The sequence below is a fragment of the Onychomys torridus genome, chromosome 7, assembly GCF_903995425.1.
Source record: "Onychomys torridus chromosome 7, mOncTor1.1, whole genome shotgun sequence".
In the NCBI taxonomy this organism is placed as follows: Eukaryota; Metazoa; Chordata; class Mammalia; order Rodentia; family Cricetidae; genus Onychomys; species Onychomys torridus.
In genome coordinates, this window is record NC_050449.1 from 96,897,638 (window position 1) to 96,923,243 (window position 25,606).

Sequence of the window (25,606 nt, forward strand, 5' to 3'; positions counted from 1 at the left end):
TCTGTGGCTACAGGCTATGGGGAGAGCTACGGCTACCCACTGCAGGTGCCTGCCACCAGACTGTATTTAGTTAGTTATTTCTGAGATGATAATCCAGTAGTTTCTAATGAAAGATATTGGGTAAGAGTGAGATACATTAGAATCCAGGAAAGCCTAAGATACCAGAAAGAACAGATCTTTAAAAGTCAGTGGATTCTATGTATTACACCTTAATCAAACTGAAAGTTCAACAATTTCAAGTAAATCTTAGAAAATTCATGGACCAGTATTTCTAACGAATTATTCTTAAAAAAATTCATTTTAAAAATTCAAAACATGTCTAGTGATTTGAAAAGTTATTCTCTAATCTAATATGCTAAGTTCTGTAAACATAGTTATAAAAATTTACCGAGGAAACTAAATGTAAGTTTGAAAGTTAGGCACACACCCTTCTTGACTTCTATAAACATGAAAAAGTCACATATAATCCTAGAATCTCAAAGCTAGTACATTAAACTTATGCCTGGAGTTGGTCTTTACAACTTTATTTTACAAGTAAGGAATGACACTTTGAACTTTAGGTAGCATTTCCCAATACACACAATTTAGACATTCATAAAGATTCATTTCATATCCTCAAGATAAAAATCATCAATAATTTACGTCATTTATCAGTTTACAATTTAAGTGGTCATAGTTGGGACATGGAAGCCTTTGTAGGGAATAAATACTCATCAGTCATTGCAGAGGTAATTTCCAGTTCTTCATTTTGCCCACTACTCAGGACAAACCTTGCTAACATCTCTCTGTTTGGGGAATCAAGGTGAAATGAAGTATTCAGGAGCAGTCTATATGATGTACACGGTCTACACGATGTACACGGTCTACACGATGTACAGTCTACACGGTGTACACGGTCTACACGATGTACAGTCTACACGGTGTACACGGTCTATATAATGTACAGTCTATATGATGCACTGTACTCATGCCTGTTTTGGAGTCACATGGTGACTCCAGGCACTTCTGTAACAGAAGGCAATGCCTTTTCCTTGGTCGATGACAATTAGAATACAATGATGGCTTTTCTTGAACGTACTTGTCTGCCCATGAAGACAGCTTGCAATTATCTGTGCTTTGTCTTAAATCTTTTATTTTTTTATTTTTTACTTTTTTATTTATTTAATGTGCATTGGTGTTTTGCCATGGGTGTCAGGTCTCCTGAAACTGGAGTTACAGACAGTTGTGAGCTGCCATGTGGGTGCTGGGAATTGAACCCAGGTCCTCTGGAAGAGCAGTCAGTGCTCTTAACCACTAAGCCATCTCTCCAGCCCGTCTTAAATCTTTAACTCACTTAGACATGCCAATGAAGATATTCTACTTGTATCTCACGAGAAACATCTGAAGGGATGTTTATTCTATAGGCTGACTGTCAACAGTCACTCCTGGTCAGATTAGTACTAGTGGGTAACTGGTAGGAAGCCATTCGGATGCTCAGACACTTGCTAGCCACAGCTGCCAGGCTAAAGATCTCATCCTCCATCTGTACAGTCCAGGACCTCAGTCCATAGACAGGGGATTACTGTCAAGGAAACTATGGAATGGGATTGGCCTCCCTCTCCTTTCTGTAGGAGCACTACTGATTCCGTTGTACAGGGAAGCCAGAAGCAACCACTAGTGTTCCATATAGCATGACACTCGGTGAAGACTCACATGCCAGTTAAGGCGGCCCTAGGTTTATTAGTTTTTTTGTTTTTTGTTTTTTGTTTTAACTGCAAGGGAATAGAATGAGCACAGAAAATAAAGCAAATGCCAGCCCACTGTCTACATGTTCTTCATCTTGGCCATGAGATCTTCCAAGCTTTCACCAGAATCTTCCACTGTTACTTCAGAAACAGAATCCTCCTGCTGTCAACCAAAGGGGGAAAGCAATGAAAGCAGAGCCGTACAAAACCACTTGTCCTTAACAGTTTGCTTTACCCATGCTCAGCATGCTTAAAAAGCTGATTTTCTCTGCTAAGTACACTTTGAAGTAATTAGAGAAAATAAAGTTCTTTATATTCCCCACCAAAATTTTGTTCAGGAGGCAGCAACTTCAATATTCTTGACATTTCTACTGAGTGTATTTTTAATGTAAAACTACACTTATTTATAGCAGATCATGAAGTTATGATATATGTATATATTGTGTGATATTCATGCCAGGATAAGCCTATCTCCTCAAACCATTTCTTTATAATTAGAACATTCAAAAATCACTCCTTCTATCTTTCTGAACATGTGACTACCTACAGCCACCCTTCTATGACAGTCACCAGAGCTCAGTGTTCCTAGCTAGCTGTAACTTACAAGCTACTGGCCAGCCTCCCCCCCCCCCCACCCCTTGGGAGCACAGCTCGACTCTCAACTTCTATCACATCAAACCTTTCAGAGTCCACATGAGTGAGATCATGTGGTGCTTGTCCATCTGTGCCATCTTATTTTACTTAATTCCTCCCAACCCCCTGTCTTGCCACAAATGACAGGTTATCCTCATATGGCTCAATAGTGTTCTGTGTGTGTGTGTGTGTGTGTGTGTGTGTGTGTGTGTGTAATACTTTAGACATATACCCCTCCCCATGAGACTGCTGGATCACATGTCACATATGTGACCTTGTAGTTTCTGAGGAGCCTCCATTCTCTTTTCAGAATAGATGTGCTACTTTACATTCCTGGTAGCAGTGCATTATTACACTCCAGGCTCCCTTTCTGCACATTCTTTTACCTTTTCACATGGAGTGCGATGTTCCTCACTGGTGTAGATCTGCATGCCCCTGGTGATTAATAATGTTCAGCAACTTTTCAATACCTACTGTCTTATCTGTGTATCTTTTTGTCTGGTGGTCCCAACCCTGCTCTGTATGTCTTCACTTGAGAAAGTCTGTATTTCTGTAGGTTTATTCATGTGCATGCTCTCTCTTTCTCTCTCACCAACCCTAACCTCCCACCTATGACCTCTGCTTCCAGGTTCTTATTATGTATCCAGGTTCATGTCAAATTCGCGTATCTCCTGCTTCAGATTCCTATGTGCTAGGATCACAGGCAAATACCATCACCCTTTCCAGAAGTATTTGTAAATGGGTTTGTGGCTAGAATTATCAATATATGGAAGTAATACTTTAACCACTATCTATTATACTTGATACATCCATGGATTTTTAGAAGTCTCTACTTTCTCAGTTTCCAATGAGCTGTGCCTGTCTCCATGCTGACACTGAATACTTCTCAGCACCTCAAGGCCGACAGCACAGATATCTAGGCAGGAAACACCTCACTAGCCTTCCGACGTAAGATGAAGCTGAAAGAAGAGAAATACATATTTTCTCTTATCTGATATTTATATATGGGGAATCAGATTTCACAAATACCTTCTTTGGGACTGTGTATGCCACTGTAATTCCTTCGGGTAAGACGGGAATGGGACCTGAAGAGTTCTTCAGTTCCTCTTCTGAAACTTCAGACACCAGCTCAATACCTGCAGGAGTAAATGTGACCCTGTGTTCATTCTCAAGAAGACTGTAAGCATCACTTATATCTGTGTGCACTCTTACATTCTCCTCCCAGAAAACACTGTGAGAATTCTCTCAAGTGCTGTGTCATCTTACATTCCCTCCCAGAACAGAGTGCTTCCGATGTGAGTCCGGCGCAGGAAGGCCCTTACCCCACTCGTTGTCCTCATGTACGATCTCTTCCTCCTCTGTTGGCGCAGCCTCCGGTGTGGGCAGTGTCGCGGCCTTCTTCTGTATAAAGCAAACAGTACCAAAACATCGTTACTGCTTCTCCGTTCTCTGCAGCACTCCACAAAATGCACATTACCAAAAGCAAGAATGGGTTTTTGTTTTGAAGTATGCTAAATGAACTAACACTATGAAAACCCAGAACCCATTATATTCGATTCCAAATCTGTTTCTTTTCAAATATACTGTTCTAGGCAACATGACCCTCAACTTCCTGACCAACCGACCGATCGATGCACCGATTGCTTGTACCTTGTGTTCTTCTTGTTGTTTCCTGCAGTTTCTGTCATCACACTGAGGGTTTGGCTTCATGGACATGGTAGGGAAAAAGTCCTGCATTGCATTGTACCCAAGGTAGAAACTGACGGTGCCAAAACGTAACAGAAACCTGAAAACGAAAATTAAATTAGCCAGGCATAGTGACACACACCTTTAATCCCAGCATTTGGGAGGCAGGAGCAGGTGGATCTCTGTGACACCCCCATCTCAAAAGAAAAAAGAAAGTCAAGTTATTCTTAATAAAGAAAAAGAAAAAAAGGATTAGAAGTGAATTTCTAAAAAAGATTTTGCAGTGGGTAATGAATTTTATAATGAATAACCTAGAAAACAGCAACTTTCTCTACCTTATTTATAAAACTTGGCTCACAGTAGCTGCTTAAATATTTGTTGAATGAAGGAAGGAAGGAAAGTACACTACCTTTCATCACTGTGTAATGAGCTATTATTTTTGATCCTCTAATAAAGATAAGCTGCTGGCAAGTAAAGTATGGCATGCTAAACTTCAAAGAAGCATACTGACATTAGAGAACCAGCAGTATGAGAGATGTGTTTTTAAAACCTGAGCTAGGGGCTTGGTTCAGTGGTTAAAGTACTTGCTGTGGAAGGGTGTGAGCCTGAGTCTGGATCCCCAGCACCCACATAAAAAGGCAGCCTTGGCATCATAAGCTTATAATCCCAGAACTGAGAGGAAAGGCACCAATAGCCTTATCTGGTTGAAAACCCTACATTCAATAATACCGGCCTGCCAGGCAAGATGTGCCTAGGGGTGGAGTGACAACACTACTGTTGGCAGAGGTGTAGGGTGAGAACCTGCCACTCTGACTGGAGTTGAGGCCTGCTCCAAAAGAGGGAATGCAAACTAGTGCCGTAAATGCAGTCAGAAACCCGTGGTTAAAGTCTTAGGCCGAGGGGCCAATTAGTACTGCTGTTTCGGTAGTCTACAGCAGCAGACTATCTTCTGAGTATTTAACTTATACCCATAGACAGATGCTCCCCAGCCTTACTGAGAGAAGTCTCTCTGCAATGAACAGCAATGAACACACAGACATATAGTTGCTCCAGGTGCTGAGGATAAGCGATGGCTGAGTGCTCAGCCCTAAGCAGGACATTTACACCACTCCACACTGCTCAGGGAACACTGCAGAGGACAGGAAAAGGGCTAAAACTACTGTCTACTGGGCAGGGCACCACCACTGCAGTTACGACCCCACAGCAGCTATGGCTGTTTGCAATGGGCCTACACAACTCTGGACCTATCAACAGTCAATCAGAGGTCAGGAGGGGCTTATGGGGCCCTACCCCTCGTCCCTGCTGAACCTCTGTCTACTGGTGGATTCTGAGGGAAGGGAAGTCATTATCTTCAGCTGTGTACCCACTGAGTGCCCACCAGGCACCAGTGGACATTCCAAACCCATAGTCATACAGATGATCAAGGCTAAACTTAGACGGTCTTGAAACAACAACAAAGTCATGAATGTGAGGAGGAGATTTATAGGGGTAATGGGGGAGAAAGAGAGTAGAGAAAGTGGGGAAGAGGTTACATTAATCAGAATGTACATCATAAATGCATGAAACTGTCAATAATGAATTCAGGAGAAGTCATCTTAAATGTAAAAAAAATACAGGAAGAGACATAGCATTGCCCTCTGCCCTTCATACATGGATGCACAGAAAAGCATACTTCATACACATGTGCAAACATGCATACCCCCACACACAGACAAAAATCTGAGATGTGATATTAAACCTTATTTTAAAAACTGATAGAACCTACTACAAACTATGTAAACTAAGGAAACTAAAACTATACTAAGTCATGATGTGAGCAGTGTCAGGTACAGTCAAAGAACACTTCCAACACCCATAAAGCTTCATCGTGACCCTCCCTGGCAAAGGCCACTCTATTGAAAAGTTGCTGTCTGTCGGCTTTTGACAACTCAGCACAAGCTGAATCATCTGTGAAGAGAAACGCCCCCATCACATGAGTCTGTGGACAAGTCCATGGGGACAGTTTTGTGATTAATGATTAATGTGGGTGTGTCCGGCTCACTATGGGTGGTGACAACCCTGGACAGGTGGTCCTGGAATGTATTAAAAATAGACTAAGTAAGCCATGGGGAGCAAGCCAGTCAGCAGCATTTCTCCACGGCCTCTGCTTCAGTTCCTGTTCCAGGTTCCTTGAATTCCTGCCCTAACTTCCGTAATAATGGACTAAGATTTGGAAGTGTAAGTCTAATAAATTCTTTCCTTCATGAGTTGCTTTGGGCAATGGTGTTTTATCACAGCAATGGAAACCCTAACTCTGACAGCTTCTGTACAGAAAACTCAGTGACAGTAGGGGAGATGGCTCAGTGGGCCAAGTGCTTGCCATGCAAACATGAGGACCCGAGTTCAAATCCCCAGACTCCATGTAGAAACTTGACAGCTGTGCATGACTGTAACTCCAGTGCTCCTACAGCAAGATGGGAGGCAGAACAGGAGAGTCCCTGCAAACTCCGAGACCAGCTCTCCTGGTGCGTGCAGAGGTGAGCAATAAGAGATCCTATCGCAAACAATGTACAAGGTGAGGACTAACAGGCTATCCACCGACTTCCTCACGAGCAGTAGAGGTGCATGCCTGTACACACACACAAACACGAATGTATGCACACACAACCATATAACATATACATACATTAACATAACAAATGACAAGGAAAAAACTTTTTGAAAATACATGTTCTAAATATATAACAAGGAATGAAAAAAACCAGCAGATGAAAGCACAATGATCATTCATAGAAAAAAACCCTAAGTCCCTAATCCTTTTTTACAAGTAAGTGGAAATTGGAATAGCTATTCTTCAGACTGGAGCTATCCTGACTGGCAAAGCTTTACGAGTTTGATGATACTAATGTTTCTGACAGCATGTGTAAGCCAAGTACCCCGAGTCTTTGATGGACAGTAGAATCCCTTTCCAAGAAAACCAAGTGACATTTGTTGAAAAAACTGCAGAAACCCACACCATACATACATTCAGTATTCAAGTGCGTATGTAAGATGCTGTTCGCAGCACTGGTAATAGCCATAATAAAAGTGCACGGCCTAACTGTACATTAATAGAGGAACCCGGAGGGGAATGTTTCTGTGGCCAGGACTGCTTTCCCTTTTTGTACAATATTATAAAGTGTTCTTAGTAGCTGCTGGTGTTTAGACAGGCCACTTCTCTTATACCACAGCTCTAGTTCATATTTCCGAGTTCTTGTACATTTTTTTATGACCTCTGCTGGAGCTACACTTCTGATACTAGGGTGCCTCATTTACCACACTGAAGTCTGTGATCATACTAGAGACAGAGGAGACATAACTAGGGTACTAAGCCTCAAGTGGGACAAAAATTAGCCAAAGTTAGGGAATTCTAAAGGACTCTGCTTTTAGAGAGAATTGGTTCATAAGCTGACAAAAAACATTAGCTAGACAAAACCTGTTTCCCTCATCTGTAGCTATAGTTAAAACACGTATTGGCAGAGTCTCGTTCTGGATAACAGAGTGTTTTCTGGTTTGACCACATCTGAATGACTTTTAGGGAGAGCGGATGAGTAGAAGCAAGTATGTTTGTACCTTGGTCTCCACCCACTGTCTACGTCAGTACAGCTTTACCTCATTAGCGCCATGCTTCCGAGAGTCACGTGTCACACATTTCAATCAGCCAAAGACCACCCACGCTACAGTGGTCCCTCAGGGTTATGTGGTCTGCTATCTCTGAAGTGCATCAGATTTGCACTATGTTGAAAATGCCTAGTGATGCATTCTCATAATATAGCCCTCTTGTCTGGTGATGTAGGACTGGGTATACAAAACAATGCTGTATCATTTAACAAGTTATTCCAAATGCAGGGTGTAACTGACATTTAAATATATATGTATGTGTGCACGCACTCACATACATACATGAGCACACACGCACACACATAACGCTAATAAAAGTCCATGTATGTATAATAAACATAAAAGAAAATTTAAGTTTAAGATAGCTACTTAGTTGACAATATCAATTCTTGGAGTACTTCATGAAACACATTTCATCAAAAGCATACAAAACTATTGAGAAATACCAGCCCTCACTTACTTTAATACGTTTTGTACTAAGATCCCTGCAACGACTCCCATGGTGGTGGGAAGACTGGCTGCGCAGACACCTTCTCGTTTCAGGGTCTTCTCATCGATGTTTGAAGCGACTACGAGCGGTGGCGCACACTACGTGACAAAGAACGCACCAATTTCAAACAGTGGTATCCCAGCCATGCCTGCTCCTTTCAGCTGTAGACCTCGATTACGAGATCACTGATGCTGACAGTCAAAGTGAGCCAAGACAATGCCTACCGCAAAACAAGCCGACTCGCCAGGGATCATGAGCTGGATGTGCCCAGAAACTGCATTTTCACTGACCCCAGACTCCATCCACGTCTGACCAAGTTCATTACAAGCCTTAACAGGAAAAGGCAAAAACACAAAACATCACAATCACTGGCAACCTCCTCTGAGGAAAGCAGGTGTTAGTAAACGGATCCTGAGGGTTTCGGGGTCAGAGAGAATTTCTGCAACAGTTGAGTCCAAGTGTTGGTTTTCCAGAAGCAGTATGCACCCATTCCTTACATCGAACCACTGCTTCCTCTATTTCTTCAGACTAATGTAAAAACTTCTTTTTCTTTTTCTTTTTTTTTTTTTTTAAGATTTATTTATTTATTATGTATACAGTGTTCTGCCTGCAGGCCAGAAGAGGGCACCAGATCTCATTACAGATGGTTATGAGCCACCATGTGGTTGCTGGGAATTGAACTCAGGACCTCTGTAAGAGCAGTCAGTGCTCTTAACCTCTGAGCCATCTCTCCAGCCCCAAAACTTATTTTTCTAAAACTTCAGGATTACAAAAATCATGAGAATCATTTACAAGTGATTCAAAAGAAAAATATTTTATCTTTAGGAAATGTTTACAATTTATACATTTAATCCTAGTAAGACAAAAAGTTAAAACCAATGGTGAGCTGGCAAGATGGCTCAGTGGGTAAAGGTGCTTGCCACCAAGCCTGATGACCTGAATTCAATCCGTAGGTCCCACATGATCTCATCCCACTGAGAGAACCAACTCCTCAAGTTGCCCACAGGGATATGGTGGCATACACACACACACAGACACACACACACACACACACATACACACACACACACACACACACACACACACACACACACACACTCTAAATGAATGTAATGAAAACCCAATGGTAACCAGAATAAGTATCATAAAAATACTCATTTACTTTAAAACCACACAGAAACACCTACTACTTTACACATAAGGGAGTGAGACACTGTAACATGTCAGAGGCAAGGCCAGAAGCTCTCATCACACATTTGAAAAGCAGGCTGTGAAGACAGTTTAAACTCGGAACTGTTTTTAGCTGGAACACTCAGTTAAGCCCAGGGCTGCAACCCTTACCCAAAACTCACTGTGTTTATTGCCATTCGAGCTTCGAAGTTGTCCACACAGCTAAGAACCAGGTCAACGGGCTTCCCTTCTTCTAGTCCACCATTGCTAGAGACGGAAAGTAACCCGTGTTTGAAAACAAGGAGGGCACAAAATAAATTTCTTTCATACTGTGGCTTGGTGGCTGGCACCTGTAGCCCAAGCACCTGAGGCTGAGGCAGGACTGCCACCACTTCCACCATCCAAACAGTATGAGATCCCACCTCAAAAAACAACCAGAAGCAAACCCAAATCCCACGCCCATGCAAATCCCCCACTGTTTCTTGAACAAGACCTCAAACTTGTGATCCTCCTGCTTCAACCTCCCAAGTGTTAGATTCACAGGTGTTCACCACCACACCAGTGGGACCCAAAACACACTGTAACTGAATTGTATATGTGCAGTCAGTTTTCTCTCATTAAATGTTTGAACACAATTATAACACAGTGTTTGATGTTGATGACCTCATACATAGTGTTAAGCCACTTTCTGAATAGAGAATTAATGATTCCATACTAATAAAGGAATGGAGTCTGTTCACAGAGTGGTCATCTCCCTATGGGCTCTGATATCTCATAGATATTTATTTTGGTTTGGTTCATTAGTCCTGGGGGGACAGAAGCCAGGGACTCAGGCATGCCAAGTAAGTGTTCTAACTGTGAGATACACACAGCCCTATTTTTTTTTTCATTGTTTTGAAAAAGGGTCTAAGTTGCCCGGGTTAGCCTTGAACTTATGATGGAATTACAGGCTTGTACCACTGAACTCAGCAAATTTCACTGCCTTGTTTACGCTTCTCTACAAAGCTACATGTAACAAAGCTAACTGAATAAAATTACTTCAGGGGTCCTGGCTATCTGCAGAAAACGATTTTCTGGGATAAAATACAGTCTAGAGACTGGACGTAAAACTGAGGGCCTCTTGCTGAATCATTGTAATTTCCAGAGGGATTTATTTTTCCAATTTTTTGAAACATACACATGTTTGTAGATAGACTACATCCTAATACATAAGCATTACACAAAAATTACTTTTCCTAAAAGATGAAAAATCTATCAGTAGATTTTCTAACACTTGCTGAACTGAGCTGGACACCAGGACACTGCACAAAATATTCATAAACTTTACCTGATTCTACTCATGAAATGTTCGAAGTGTTCCACTGTGGTGATGTTGTAGTTGTGAACTTCAAACAGAACATCAGGGTTAATGCTCCTGAGAGGGGAAAGCAAATGTTGCACACCGTTTTGATAAGGCCTTTAAGGTAAGAACTGCCTGGTTTGGAGTCTATGACTTGCCATGCAGTCCTGCTTTGCCCATTACTTGCTATGCAGTACAGGCTGACCTTAAACTTGGGCCACTCCTCACACGTGCCTCAACTTCCTGTGTGCTGGGATTTGCAGCATGTGCCAGCACACACCACTAAGAACAATTCTTAAATGGTTGGGGAAAAATCTTTCTCAGAATATTTCACGATATGAAAATAAAATTCAGATTTCAGAGTCTAAAACTCAAGTTTTGTTGGAACAAGGCATGTATGTGCCATCATTTTGGTGTTGTCTATGGCTAGTCTCACACTGTGCTTCACAGTTAAGCAGGGCAGCAAAGACGAAATAAGCACGCTCTAGCCCTACACACAACCCAGGACGAAAAAGTAAGAGAATTCTTTGCATAAGTGAAATATGTGTTTCATAGAGAAAAATCCAAGTCCATTTACACTTAGCTCACAAAACAAGACCCCAGTGCGTGTGGCCCTCTGCCACACTGCAGTAAACAAGACCCCAGTGCGTGTGGCCCTCTGCCACACTGCAGTAAACAAGACCCCTTTCCTACGCTGCAGTTACCTCAGGGTGTTCTCGGCTGCTTGCACTTTGCTCAGTCCTGCTTGATGAGGCTGGAAGAAAAGTCGATTCATGTTGGCCAGTTCCACCTTGTCATAGTCAAAGAGCAGTAACTGAAATGAAAACAGTGGTAACAGTGGTATTTCAGTGAAAACTGACATTAAACTAGTGGGTTTCCCATTTGGTAGGCTTAACGGTAGCGGTGTAGTAACATTAGTTAATTCTAAGGCACTTGGTGTCTTATATGATTCACCAAATGTCCTGGGAGGTAAAGGCCCGGCTCCTCTTATCCTCAGCACTGACAAGGCATTGAGGGCCTTGCAGAAGGGCACTCAGCTAGTGCAGGACTCAGGTGCAGCAACTCTCCCCAACCCAGGGCTGTGCCGCTTCTACAGACGGGCTCAGTGAGAGAGGGAAGCCTGCTCCACCTCACTGAGTGTTGTCAGATTGTGCCAGGATCTGACTGCATTCCTTTTTCTTTCCTTGACTCCCTTCATATGACAGATATACAACCACGCTGAGGCTAAACATCATTACTCCAAAGACAGTTATCAACCAGTTAATTGTCTTCCCTGCTTTCTCCTTAGGTCTGCTTCAGTGTTTGCCAATGTACACTCCTCACTTAAAATGAGCACATCACATTTCTTATCAGTAAGAATAGGTTAGAGTCTATGAATCTATAACAGTGAGATCTTATTCTCTCTTTCTTTTTTTGCAGTGCTGGGGACTGAACCTGGGACCTAATCCATGCTAGGTCACTGCTCTACCACAAAGCTACATCCCCAGACCTGATTTTATTCTTCTCAATACAGAAACTTAAAAAAAAAAAAAAAGCCTATGACAACACCCAGAGAACCTTTAATATCTTGCTGACAAAGATGACAGCAAGGCCTTTATAACTCCAAGACCCTGAACCAAGGCTCATTCAATAATATTTACTACATGAGACAGAACATTAAATCTGAGTTTGTGACTCCTAGTTGGCTTTTTTAAAAGAAGTGGACATTGTAACTGCCACTACTTGGCTTAGGTCACAGGAAATGACAATGACCTTCTGGCCTGCTGCCCATCTGGAAAGCAAAGCAGCTGATGCAGACTTGGTGATCCAGGGAGCTGCAGATACTTGCAGAAATAAGAAATGGGCTCTGGGTCTTGTAGGCACCACTTCCCCACTAAACCTAATCATTAGCTTCTTGCTTATGTTTTACAGCTAGAAGAAAGACTTTCTGAACCTTATCTGTTTAGTCTTAGTTTACCTGGGCATACAGTAGGATCCCTGGCAGTTACTGAAAATTACATCTCACTGCCAGAATTCCTATTACCTACTATGGGTGTAACCAGACATAAGAGGTTCTAATTGCAGCGGTCCTCAAGAATGACTGCTCATCTAGCAGCATCTGCATCACTGGAAATTGTTAATGGGCAAAAAGCACTTCCCCAACATTAATCTGCAGTCTATGAATAGACAGATTCTGACTCACAGTTGTCTGTGCTGCACCTTAAGTCTTCCCTCCTAGCAAATGCCCAGGCAAGGCTCAGTGGTTCTCAGTGTTTGGTTTCTGCACTGGCAGGATTACCCAGAAACCAGTTATGACAATTTTCAGGTTTACCTGACACTACAGGATTAAAGCCACACAACTGAGGTCTGGCAGTCTGTTTTAATATGGCCACATATTCAACTTTTAAGTACTGACCTCAAGCATCTCCAATACCCTGTCAATCAACCGGGTACTCAAGTCATCAGCAAGCAACATTTTGGCCTGCTTCTGTAAATCACTTCAAAGATATTAAAATTATAATAAGCATTTTAAGTATTTTGTTGGCATCATTTTTATATTAATAAATGAGGGCCAATTTTGCAACCGTTATCTTTTAATATTAACTTATTGACAAACAATATTGAAGAATGATGTTTTATGAAAATAGCAGGGCAGATAATTGTGGAAAACTTATCTATTCAACCATTAAGTAACAACAATAGTCCTTGGCTTTATAAGATTGAAATATTAAATTCTGGCAGAAGGTAAGTTACTTCTTTTTTACAATTCTAATCCATTTAAAAAAAATGGATTAAATAAAAAAAAATCTAAAACATCCCCTAGATCAAATTCAATGCTTTCCATCCTCTGTGTGTGTTTAATTGAGCACTTAATAAGATTTTCAAGATCTGAGTGCTTCATTTGCACACTTTATCCATTTAAATGTTGTTGTATCAAATGGTTAAATAAGACAAAACTCTGAGGGTTGGGGATTTGGCTCAGTGGTAGAGTGCTTGCCTAGCAAGCACAAGGCCCTAGGTTCGATCCTCAGCTTAAAAAAAAAAAGACAAAACTCTGTTTTTTAAAAAACTATTGTGGGGAACTTGGAGGAGTGGAGGGAGGGGAGGCTGCAGTTAGGATGTATTGTATGAGAGAAAAATAAATAATTATAATAACTTAAAAAAATACAGTAGCCACTTGGCAGAAACTTGAGTTCCTCCAGAGCCAGCACTTCTTGAGATCAATACATACGCTCAAGGTTGTAGCCTGTTCCTAAAAGTGGTACTCAGCTATCAGCTGTGCTATCTGAAATCAGGCAACAATGTAAGAATGTGGGGCTGACTGACCACTCAGAGTGGGGCCCAGGAGCCCTTACATTAGGAATGCAAACTCAGCAGAACCCCACTTTGTGGGCTTGCCTACTTGACTTGGCCGCTATGCACCCTCCTGTAGAAGTAAAATTTCTGCCTTGCGAAAATACTATAGATCTATGTGGTCTTGGGGGTAGGGCACCCCAGAACCATTTCTAACAGGTTCTGTATCTAAAATAATTCCAAATTACTTACACATTATACTACGCTAAACAAAAAGTCCCGAACACAATTAAATACCCTTTGTTTAATTAGCAATAACGCGAGCCTCTGTCTGGAGAGGGATATGACTCAGCCTTGAGAAGAGCAATTTCCATAAATAACAGAAATCATAAACCAATGACTGATTGGCTGAGCAGAAGAGTGCTAATTTGTACCTGATTCGCTCCAGGAGTGAACAGTTCCCTACTGGACAGGCAAAGAGAAATCTTTTTACCTTACCAATGCCACATCTTGTCAGCATTTCAGCAGTCACACTACCAACTCCACCAACACCTACTATGGCTACAGCGTAAGTACGGATTTTCTGCAAAACAAAGAAAGGATACGCATGCTGGTTACTACGTTCCATTTGATTTGTCACCGGAAATTATTCTCGTTTACTGAAATCGAGTTCAGAAGCTTGGGAGGGTTCATCATACCTCATAGTCACTGACAATTCCCATCCGTTTCAAGGCCATCAGACGGCTTAAAGGAAAAAAAAAGTGTCAGAGCTTTTGCAGTCTTGTCTTATTTTGTAAATGTGTAGAACTGAAGGTACATGCAATGCCTGCAGAGGCCAGAAGAGGGTGTCAGATCCCCTGGGACTAGAGTTCTAGTCCCACATGGGTGCTGGGGATCATACCTGGGTCCCATGAAAGAACAGCTAGTGGTTTTTACCACTAATCTCTCCAGCTCCAAGCTTGTAATCTTTTAGTTAACAGTGATATTTATAGACATGCACCATCAAAGAAAACAATCACCAAAATTCAATTATTACTAATTCAAAAGAGGAGGAATCTAGCTGGACATGGTGGCAGGCATCTGTAACCCTAGCACTCTAGAGGCTGAGGCAGGGGGATTAGGGGTTCAAGACCAGCCTGGGGCAAGAAGCAAATATGATGACCTACTGAGCATAAAAGCTAACTTTTACTAGGTAAGAATAAATCATTGGGTAGGTTTAAAAACATGGACTTTCCTGGATGTAGCCTGTGAAACAGCATTTTCTTCCAGAGAACCTTCTTTATCCTAACGTGTAGCCAAGATCTACACCTAATGGTTTAAATGTTAAGGGTCAAAGTGAAATGTTATTTTCCCATGCTGTGTTAGTATATAAAGAAAATGAAACAATCTCATGCTCTCTGTCCATAATGGATAATGTCTAGTTTTGGAAGCATCTGTTGTATCCCAAGTACTTCAGCTACTGTTCCTCTGCTCTATTACCTGAGTGTGTATGTGTGTGTGCGTGTGTGTGCGTGTGTGTGTGTGTGTGTATTATTTATTATATATATAATATATTATATATAATATATTATATACATAATGTACTTAAAATGTGGGTATATTAAGTTTTTATTTGTTTGTTCTTTATGGCACATGTGGATATATATTGGGTTGTTAGGGAAGTCAGCAGCCCTCTGGGCTCACTCCTTTCTTCCCACTTCCAACTCTATGTGATCACATCTATAAATGCATACTATTATAGTATTTTCACCTCTTGCTTTTCAGTCTTCTGAAGATTTTACTCGGAACTGTCCATCACTGCTGCACAAACATTCCTGCCTCAGGAGCCTCGGCCATTTTTTGGTTAGATCCTAACTGTTCACTGCTGGGTGTGTGCTTTAGAACTTCCATTTCCTCCATGACCTCCTTTCCTCAAGGCAGCAACCATGCCTTCCTTACGCCTAATCTCCTGCATGCTTTCACTTACTCAACCTAACTCCAGTAGTTCTCTAAAACTCCTCTAGAGACATTCACACTCATGAGTTTCCAACTCCATCATCTCAGAGTGTCTCTGGACCCCCCCCCCACACACACACACACACACTGCTGTCTTTGGAATTTCATCTATGTCAAAACCACCCAGTGTTTAGCCACACTAATTACAGGCTTACTGACTTACTGGGGAGAAACCTAACGCCACCCAGATTCCTTTGTTTACTACAATCTATTTGAAGTAGCTCTACAACACTCACTTTTCTCACCTACAGACTGAGATGGAAATAAAAGCAATCCCAGGGCTGTGGTGAGAAGAAAAACATATGCAACTGAAAAGTCTAACCGCAGGCTACTGAATGCAATCTTGTAGGAGGCTTGCAATGTGCCACCTCTGTTTTAAGAACTTCACATAAACGGACTGTTTCAGTCCTCATAACTATGACAGAAACGAACGTCCCACTTTACAGGCAGTAATCTGAAGCAGCTTAGCAGCTGTTAGCAGTTACTGGCTATTCGTTAAGCTGAGAAAAGACTTGACGCAGAGGCCTTCCCCTTAACCACTGCTCTGCATTCTCCCTCGTAAATTAGTAGGTCCTTTAGGGCGAGCAAAGGACAGGAGTAAGCAGACCTCGTAAAGCTGATCATCAGATGTTCCTGAGCCTAGTAACTAACTCTCCCTCGCCCTGCCTCCTGTAAGTTACACTGACAGGCCTTTCAGAAACTGGCCTATCAATGGCAGCTTTACATGAGATGTTATGTTCTGACAGACCTTACTAGCAATCAGCCTTACGCAGAGCGAGGTAGACTAATAAAGAGTCAAGGGTGACCGGAAACTGGGCACAGGACAGCGGGCACAAGAGCTGCACCATATGGATGCCTGGCTTAGATATTTTTTAAAATAAAATGTTATTTTTCCTCTGTGCAGGGAAAAAGAATATTCACTATACAGAGTACGCTGGTCTAGAACTCATTATGTAGCCCAGGCTGGCCTGGAACTCACGACACCCACTACCACCTCACCCTCCGGAATGCGGGGATGAATCGTGAGCCACCACGCTCGGCAAGGGTTATCTTCTGACTAGCACTAAGACGTGGCCTTGCCCATCTAGGAACATGACCTCCACAGCAAGAAAGGCGCCGCAGGAGGCCGGCTGAACCCCGCAAGGGGAGCGTGGTCCTGCCCGCCCCGCTAGGGATCACCTGTAGGGATTGGAGTCCACCACCTCGGAGCTCATCTTCTCGATGCGGGTCCGGCCGCCCAAGACCTGCCGGCTCCTCTCCCGGGCGAGTTCTTGTTCCAGTTCCTCAACCCGCTGCCGCAGCCGCTCCACCGACTCGGCCATGGCTGGTCCCCCGGCGGCCTCCGCTCCCAGCCTGAGCCTCCGCCGCCGCCGCCCCACGCTGCTTTGCTGGGCCCACGAAGTGCAGGTGGACTGGGCACAGCCGTCCGGTTCCCGACACCCGGGGAAGAGCCTCCAGGTATCCCAGTTAGACACGTCTCCGCCAGGCTCTCCGCCACGCCCTCCGCTCTTCCGGCGCGCCGCTTCCGGTGCGCAGCCGCCATGGCTCCCCTCGGCAAAAACACTCCTCCAAACGGTTGAGATTCTTCTCTAGACTCGCTAAGCCAGGCCTCAGCAAGGCCAGCGTCATATGTGTCCAGATCATGGCGACAGCGATTCTGTCTTTCTACTCTAGAAGGCCATGAGGAACACCGAAGTCTTTTACTCCGGGACCCAAGGTCCTGGCGGACCCTCTTCTTAACCGGACTAAACGGGCCTTCCGCTCTGCGTCTTCACTCGTGCGAGTGATGTTTGTGATTTCTTTTTTTAATAAAATCGAGGCCTCCAGCTCTGACGCTGATAAGAAATTCTAAGTTGGGGCCCACAGCAAGCGCTTCCCTCATTTCTCTGCCAGACCCCAAGTCACTAGACTCAGCTGCCCACACTGCTTAGCTACGGCGCCCAGAATTCACGTGATTGGCCTCCGCTAAGCCCCGCCCTGGCCACGCCTCCAAACTCTAGTTTTTCCCCTCCCGCTACACTGTCTGGATTCTTCTTCTCTGTGTCCTGTGACAGCAGTGGCAATCTTGGAGATGGATGTCACCGATGATACCGTGGAAGTGCTACCCCAGCACAAGTTGGACATCAGGTGCCTGGAGGCCTACCTGAATCAGCACTTGCCTGGCTTTGGGGCAGATCCCCGGGCTGTGCTGACTGTTAGCCAATACAGGTATCTATCATAGCCTTCGCCTCCACCTGGAGCAAGTCTGTGCTTGGTGCTTTTCTGCCTTTGGCCCTGGGTGGGTTTCTCATTTGCCCAGTCGCTATTTCTTTCCCTGCAAGAATGCTTCCTGTGTGGCTTGTCCTACAATTCCAGGCTAGTCTGAATTAGAGGGCAGTAGTAGAGGCACAGTGTCCATTATGCAATGCAGTCTTGTTAAGGATTAAAATCGTATGCCTAACTCACTGAGACGGATGAAGCTGGACGCTTTGGGAGAAATAGATACCTTCTGTGACCTTTTCTGCTACAATCTAAAGATCATTTTCTGAAGGGCTGGTGCTATTTTGTTTAACTGACCTTAGTCGCCTGAGTCTAGATTAATGACACCACCTGAAGTCCACAGGTTTAGACTCAGCTTTCCACTTAGCCGTATTCAGCACCACATCAGGCCTAAGTTCTTGAAACAAGGGAATTAGACTGGGTGAGATGACCCTGGGAGTTCCTGTCCCCACTGACAGGTGAATCTGACTTTAAGCTGATGTTTTGCAATAGTTTTTCATTTTTATATGGTCCCAGTACAAACCATTTTATATGGTTCCATTAAATTGTGTCTTTCAATCTAGGGATTTAACTGTGACATAATCCTGAGGCCAAAGTATCTTTCTTGTAACATTTGCCTGTTCTCATTAGTCTTGATAAGAAAATAAAGTAAAGTAGGTGAAAGGGCTTAAACATTGAAATATCTGTGTAGAGGTGAAATAAAGAACAGTTGACACTTCTAAAATTAATGCTTTGTGCTATAAACAGACTAAAACAGGTCAAAGTTCAATGGTTAGTCCACATCATGTGGAATTTGGCCAGATTCTCATTTGAACATCCTATCCTGCTTTCGGGTAAAGGTTATGTATCTTCAGGCTACTGTGGTCCTGTGTTATATAAAAATAATTCTGAATTAAGTTGATGTTCACCAAAATCATGCTCAATTAATGAAATTAGTTGTGATACAAAAATTACTTCTGAAACCAAGCCTGGTGCTACATAGCTTTAATCCCAACACTTGGAGGCCAAGGAAGGATGATTGTGAGTTTGAGGCCAGCATGGCCTATGTAGCAATCTCTGGTCTCAAAAACTATTTTCCCAGAAATGTTATATAAGTTTGGTTTAGTGTGTATGTATGGAAGTATGGACTCAACAGAGAAGACACATTCATTTCCTAGACAGATGAAAACATTATAAAAATTTAAAACACACTAGGCCACAAAAATATCAAAAACTCTTTTTAAACTTTGGGCCAGTGGGATGGCTTTCTGATAAAGGCACCTGCTGCCAAGCCTAACGCCCTGGGGTCAGTCCCTGGAAACCACTTCTTGTAGAAGGAGAGAACCGGTTCCTGAAAGTTGTCCTCTGACCTCCACACATGCCCCCCCCCATAAATAAATATAAAAGAAAAAACACATGTTTTCACAATATAAGTGCAAACTTTTTTAACAGGACAAAAACAGCCAACAAATACCATGTACAAACTAACCGGTTCGTGTGTTGGCAAGCCAATGAGCTACATGGTAATAGTTTGTTAGGATAAGTATACACACCAGGTGGTGGTGGCACACCCCTTTAATCCCAGCACTCAGGAGGCAGAGGCAAGCGGATCTCTGTGAGTTCAAGGCCAGCCTGGGCTACAGAATGAGTTCCAGGAAAGGTGCAAAGCTACACAGAGAAACCCTATCTTGAAAAAAAATTTTTTTTAAAGGTAAGTATAAATTTCTATATCTTTAGCAACCATCAAAATAAGACATTCAAAAAGCTCTGTTAACATTTTTTTAAAACCCAATTGCCTAAACACCAGTATAATAGGTGTGCAAGACCTTTGTATAGGACATAACAAAACCTTATTAGGAATTTTTAAAGAATGTTAGAAATTTAGAAATAACATACATGAACAGGAAAAGTCAGTACTGTAAACTTTTGGTTTTTGTCCCAACTGATCTATAGATTCAAAGCAGTGTCAATCAAAATCCAGTTTTTTTCTCTAATTTGAGAAAAACACTTCTAAGTTTTCTGTGAAAGACCAAAGGGTTAACAGAAACATTCCTAGAGAAAAAACAGAGTGGGGAATTTGAATTAAGGTGGCATATTATTAGCACACAGGTAATTAAATATGTCAGTGAGCTAGAGTTCGGAGAAGACCCACATGTTTATAGAACTTATACAACAAGGCTGACATTTAGCATCAGCTTGGGAGAAGTGGGAAGAGCATGGGAAAAAGACCTTTCACGAACTTGTGGTGGAATAATTATTATCCCTATGAAATGTTATTGTGTGTAAGGAAAGGACCACTCAGGCTGTGGGTCTCCCTCAGTAAATAGAGTGCCCCCTAGTATACATGAAGCTACAGGTCAATCCCCAGTGCCACATAAACCAGCAATAGTCTGTGGTGCACACCTGTAGTCCTAGCACTTGGAGACAGAGATGATAAGATTAGAGGTTCAAAGTCACCTTTAAACAACTTCACAAAATTGTCCTCTGACCTCCTTATGCATATGGTGGCATACATGTTCACATACATCATGTATATGCATGATATGTGTGTGTGTGTACATATGTATATATCCAGCATTGGTTAGGATATGAGACATTAAAGACTCATTAAAGTATGAGTCACTATAACTACTGTTGAACAACCTTTGACATTATCCTGTAATGTCAAGAAAACTTTATGCCAGAATATAAGGAAATAAATCTCAGAACATTCATTGTGTTGCTTATAGTAGAAAAACTTTAAAGCACAGTAATATTTATTAGTAGTAAAATGAAAGAATAAATTACTCATTTACATAGTGGACTACTATACATCAGTGAAAAAGATTCAACCACAACTGTACATAACACATATAAAACAATGGACAGATATAGAGCATGTTGCTTAAGGAGATAAACCTCAAGAGAACAATAAGTATGAAATGCAAAACAGTTATTCAAAGATATGGCAATTTCTTCAAGATAGAATATGGCATTTGTCTCCAGGTAGTGGTGGCACATGCCTTTAATGCCAGGCAGATCTCTGTGAGTTCAAAGCCAGCCTGGTCTACAGAACGAGTTCCAGGACAGGCTCCAAAGCTACACAGAGAAACCCTGTCTCAAAACAACAACAACAAAATAATATGGCTTTTGTTTGCTATAGTTGTTCTGTGCCTTCTAGACTTTGTAAATATTCTTTTTAGTTATGCAAAAATTTTAACTTTCAGATATTAAGTCACTTTGGGAATATAGAATATAATTAAACAACAATGTAAATGTAGCTTGATACAATAAAACTTCTGCCTTGTAGCCTCATGCCTAACATGTGCCCAGCACTGGGGTTGGTCTTCTGCATTCTCCACTCCACATGAAGCAGATGGACAATAACAAACATGATTTCTAAGTATCATTTGCAGGTGTATGTGTGTTCTGGCGGGTAGAAAATGTTGAGAACAAGGCAGGCAGGCTGCATTGAGAAAGTAGCAGTCAACAAAGACTAGAAAGGGTTGAGGATGAGACCATGGAAGCTTTCCAGACACTGTGGACCACTGAAGCAAAGGCCAGGGATGAGGAGTGTGTGTCCTAGGTTGAGAAGTACTGAGCAGTGTGGGCTAAGTACCCTAAGTGGGGCAACAGGAGCCCTGCCGACAGTCATAAGGATTTTGCCCTTTGCTTTGAGTTGAGGTGGGAAAGATTGGAGATTTCCGAGTAGAGGAGGAAATAGTTTGTCATCGCTGATGTTCTTAACAGAAACTCTGCTGTGTTGAGAGTCGGCTGAAGAGGGCCAAGGTGAGAACAAAACCAGGATGTCACAGACTTCCAGCAGAGACATTGTGGCACAGACCAGTGTGGTGGGGCAAAATAGGTAAGAGGAGATGTCAGGCTGGGTAGACTTGAGAGAACGATTGATTGATTAGACGCGGGCGAGGAAAGGGAGAGATGGCGCTGTTCTGATTTTGCCATGGCACCTAAGCGTGGGGTTATCATGAACTAAAATAGAGGGGACCGTAGAGGGTGTCGTGGTTTGATGGGGATGTCCCTGCAGGCTTATGCCTTTGAGCTCTCGGCCCCTGCCTGCCAGAGCTTCTTCAGTAGTTGGTGGGGCAGAAGGCAGGCAAATGTAGGCAAAGCTTAACCACTTGGCACTCCTCTGGGACTGCCACCTTTCCAATAAAACACTTAGCAGCTGCCCTACCTGAATCAAGCTGCATGTACATTCTGCTCCAAACAGTGCAGTCGGTCACTCCTGCCTTGGTAACCCTTGGGTGACTGGCATTTTTTGCTTGGTGTCTATTCATGTGTGTCTTGGAACAGATGGAAAATATTCTGGAACTAGATGCAAAAGACCAACCTGGTCTGGATTAGTTTGGGGGGTGAGTAAAAACAGTAAGGCAAATCATGTCCTCTGAGTAAACTTTTAGGGAAAACTTGTATTTACCATCTTATGCCTCTGCCTGATTAGGCATGCATTTGAGCAAAATCAAGTACATCCTGGGAAAGGACATTCACAATCAACAGCCTGTCAATCAAAGCAGAGAGCCATCCACAGTATGCTCCTTAGCAACCAACTCTTTCTCCTCCTGGACCCTACAAAAGCAAGTCCCAAACAATAACCACTGCTTTAGGGCATCCTTGCTCAAGTATCCTGATGTTCCCTTGGATTAGACCCTACACCATCTCTTTATATAAAAATCGTGTGCCTTGACACTGTTGTTGCTTTTTCAGTTCTTTAGATAAGACATCCCAAACCTGGAAACACCCAGATTGCTGACAACAGAACCTTTGGGACATGTGGCTTAGCTCACAGAAATGGGTTGCAGGGTTAGGGGGTGGGGGGTGGGGGAGGGGGCAACGGACAGGCCTTGAAGGTCATGTGTGCTTCTGATGCCAGCTGGAGCTCTCTGCTTCCTGATTCGCTGAAGCAACTGCTGAAATCTCTTGTCACCATAGACTGAGCCACTGTGACATGCTTCCCCATGAGACAGACCATATGATATTGGTGAAATTATTAAGGCCACTCCACGTAGTTAAAAGGGAGGTTTATTTTGTGGGGTAACTTCCAAATGAAGGGATAGGTTGCAGGGTCTGGCAAAGGTATGGCGCAGTCTGGCAGTGTTCTCTGGAGAACTCTGCTCTGTCTACCTCCAGTGTCCAGGGTCCCAGAACCAAGAGAGAGACCTCTCCTCTCGATCCTGGGTCTTCCGCTTCCTCCCTCAGCCCTGCCTTGTGGGCATGACCATTACCGAAGCCTCAATGGGGGTTGGAATTTCCAGGCCAATGCTGGGATGGCTACCCACTACATCATACCCTGAAACCAGGAACCCAGAAAAAGTGGTTTCCTATCTCCCCTAAATTGCTTCTGGCAGTCATTTTGGCGTAGTGATGAGAAATGGTACTAATACAGAAGGACTATGGAAGTTCTGTGAATTTCAGGATGGTTCTTAGACATTTGAGTGAATGTGTTAAGAGTAACCAGCTGGATATGGTTTCAGGGCAGAGACCTGGTCTAGACATAGCAGTTGACAGAGAAGGCACTGGAAGCCACGAGGTAGAAAGGCTTACCTAGACAGAGTCTAAGTAAAATGGAAGTTTGCCGATCCAGCCACAGCACCCCAGTAGTAAGAAGCTGACGAGGTAAAAAGGAGGCTATGAAGGAGTTTGAGAAGGAGTGGCCAGAAGGTAGAAGAGTGTCATGGTTTGTGACCTTGGAAAGGCTGCATTAGTGGAAAGATGGGGACGAAAGCTTGATTGAGTGTGTTCGAGACAGACTGACGAAGACAGTTGCAGTGGAGGGGATTAAAGGAGAGCCAGGAAAAGACTTCAGGGATAACCTTCAATTTTCTTTCTTTCTTTCTTTCTTTCTTTCTTTCTTTCTTTTTTTTTTGGTTTTTTTTCTTTTGTTTTTTTTTTTTTTTTTTTTTTTTTTTTTTTTTTTTTTTTTTTTGGTTTTTCGAGACAGGGTTTCCCTGTGTAGCTTTGCACCTTCCCTGGATCTCGCTTGGTAGACCAGGCTGGCCTCGAACTCACAGAGATCCACCTGCCTCTGCCTCCCGAGTGCTGGGATTAAAGGTGTGCGCCACCACCGCCTGGCAATTTTCTTGTTTAAATGTGACACGGGGTGATTGTGACAAAAGAACATGGAAGAGAGTGTTCAGGGGTTTCACAGAAGAGAAATGAAGTTGGTGAGCTGAGGAAATGTGGTGGTACTGTGTTCCCCAAAATATTGTGCACCCTAATAAGTTTATCTGGGGTCAGAGAACAGACAGTCACTAGATACAGAGGCTAGAAAATGGTGGCACTGACGCCTTTAATCCTAGCATTCCAGAGGCAGAGATTTACCTGGATCTCTGTGAGTTCAAGGATACATCCAAGCATGACTCACGCCTTTAATCCCAGGGAGTGATGGCACAAACGGAAAGATATATAAGGCATGAAGACCAGAAACTAGAAGCATTTGGCTGGTTAAGCTTTTAGGCTTTGAGCAGCACAGTTCAGCTGAGATTCATTTGGATGAGGACTCAAGCTTGCAGTCTGAGGAAACAAGACCAGCTGAGGAACTGGTGAGGTGAGGAAGTTGTGGCTTGTTCTGTGTCTCTGATCTTCCAGCATTCACCCCAGTACTTGGCTTTGAGTGTATTTTATTAATAAGAACTTCTAACAGTCTGCTACAAGGAAATATGACTGCCATGTGGGGTTCATGTCCAGGTCTGTGATCATGAATTTGAGGAGTGGACTTATTTCAGTGGTGTACTTGTTTCTAGACACACCCAGCTTTGCCGGGTCTCCAGTGACCAGCACTTACCACTCTTAAAATTATTACTTTTTATTGTGTGTGCATGCATACAATATGATACTGTGCAAACATAGAGGTCAGAAATCAAAAACCAACTTGCAGAGTTGGTTCTGTTCTCTTACTATGTGGATCCCAGGAATGGAACTCTAGAACCTGTAGCTGTAAAGGGAAAGGTGTCCTGGCTGTCAGAAACCAAGCTACACCTATAGCTGTGTTCCAGTGGGGGATGGTTTCCCCTAAGGAATGTAGCAATCAATCCTACTTCTCTCTGAGAGAGCTGCTGTTACAGCTCAACTCTGCTCCACTCTGCTAGGAGAGTTCCCCCTCAAAGATGTCCATTGCTTCTCTGCTCCACTCCACTAAGGGAGTTTCCCAGCAGAGATGGCCATTGCTTTTCTACTCTGGCAAAAGTTGTTACTTCTCTGCTTCACTCTACTAAGGGGGAAATCCTGCAGAAATATAGCAGTTTTCCCCTCCTACAATCAAAGTCGTTACTTCTCTGCCCCTCCGGCTAAAGAAGGACTTCACCCAAAACTTATTCGACAGATGTATTGGGAGGGAGGAATCCAGGAGAGTGGCTGCCTCTGCCAGGGTGGAAAACGGGCAGCTGCCAACTGAACAGGCACAGGGCTTATATAGGGCTTCTT

At 43.0% G+C, this 25,606-nt stretch overlaps 3 protein-coding genes across 5 annotated transcripts in view; 2 read left to right on the top strand and 1 right to left on the bottom strand.

Annotated features, from left to right (window-relative positions):
• Nucleotides 1-3,629, top strand: part of Nphp3 (nephrocystin 3) — a 44,140-nt gene extending 40,511 nt beyond the window's left edge. Inside the window, exon 28 of the mRNA XM_036191980.1 lies at nucleotides 2,986-3,629. Within this exon, the coding sequence (XP_036047873.1) occupies nucleotides 2,986-3,052 (67 nt within the window). The 3' untranslated portion in view covers nucleotides 3,053-3,629. The remainder of the gene's footprint in view (nucleotides 1-2,985) is intronic.
• On the bottom strand, nucleotides 1,265-17,874 carry Uba5 (ubiquitin like modifier activating enzyme 5). 3 transcript variants are annotated; one of them, XM_036191986.1, is made up of 12 exons: nucleotides 17,129-17,874; nucleotides 14,653-14,698; nucleotides 14,448-14,537; nucleotides 11,386-11,495; nucleotides 10,670-10,756; nucleotides 9,525-9,609; nucleotides 8,397-8,501; nucleotides 8,143-8,270; nucleotides 4,008-4,143; nucleotides 3,680-3,758; nucleotides 3,387-3,493; nucleotides 1,265-1,887 (listed from the first exon to the last, which is right to left on the bottom strand). In XM_036191986.1, exons 1-12 carry the CDS (start codon nucleotides 17,269-17,271, stop codon nucleotides 1,804-1,806), a joined length of 1,200 nt encoding a protein of 399 aa, XP_036047879.1. In that variant the 5' UTR covers nucleotides 17,272-17,874; the 3' UTR covers nucleotides 1,265-1,803. The 3 variants fall into 3 exon arrangements, with proteins under 3 accessions (XP_036047879.1, XP_036047880.1, XP_036047881.1); XM_036191987.1 differs by having other exon boundaries at nucleotides 17,152-17,215; XM_036191988.1 differs by lacking the exons at nucleotides 14,653-14,698; nucleotides 17,129-17,874 and having other exon boundaries at nucleotides 14,453-14,510.
• Nucleotides 17,875-17,878: 4 nt separating this feature from the next.
• Acad11 (acyl-CoA dehydrogenase family member 11) overlaps nucleotides 17,879-25,606 on the top strand; it is a 72,240-nt gene continuing 64,512 nt past the window's right edge. Inside the window, exon 1 of the mRNA XM_036191985.1 lies at nucleotides 17,879-18,157. Within this exon, the coding sequence (XP_036047878.1) occupies nucleotides 18,021-18,157 (137 nt within the window). The 5' untranslated portion in view covers nucleotides 17,879-18,020. The remainder of the gene's footprint in view (nucleotides 18,158-25,606) is intronic.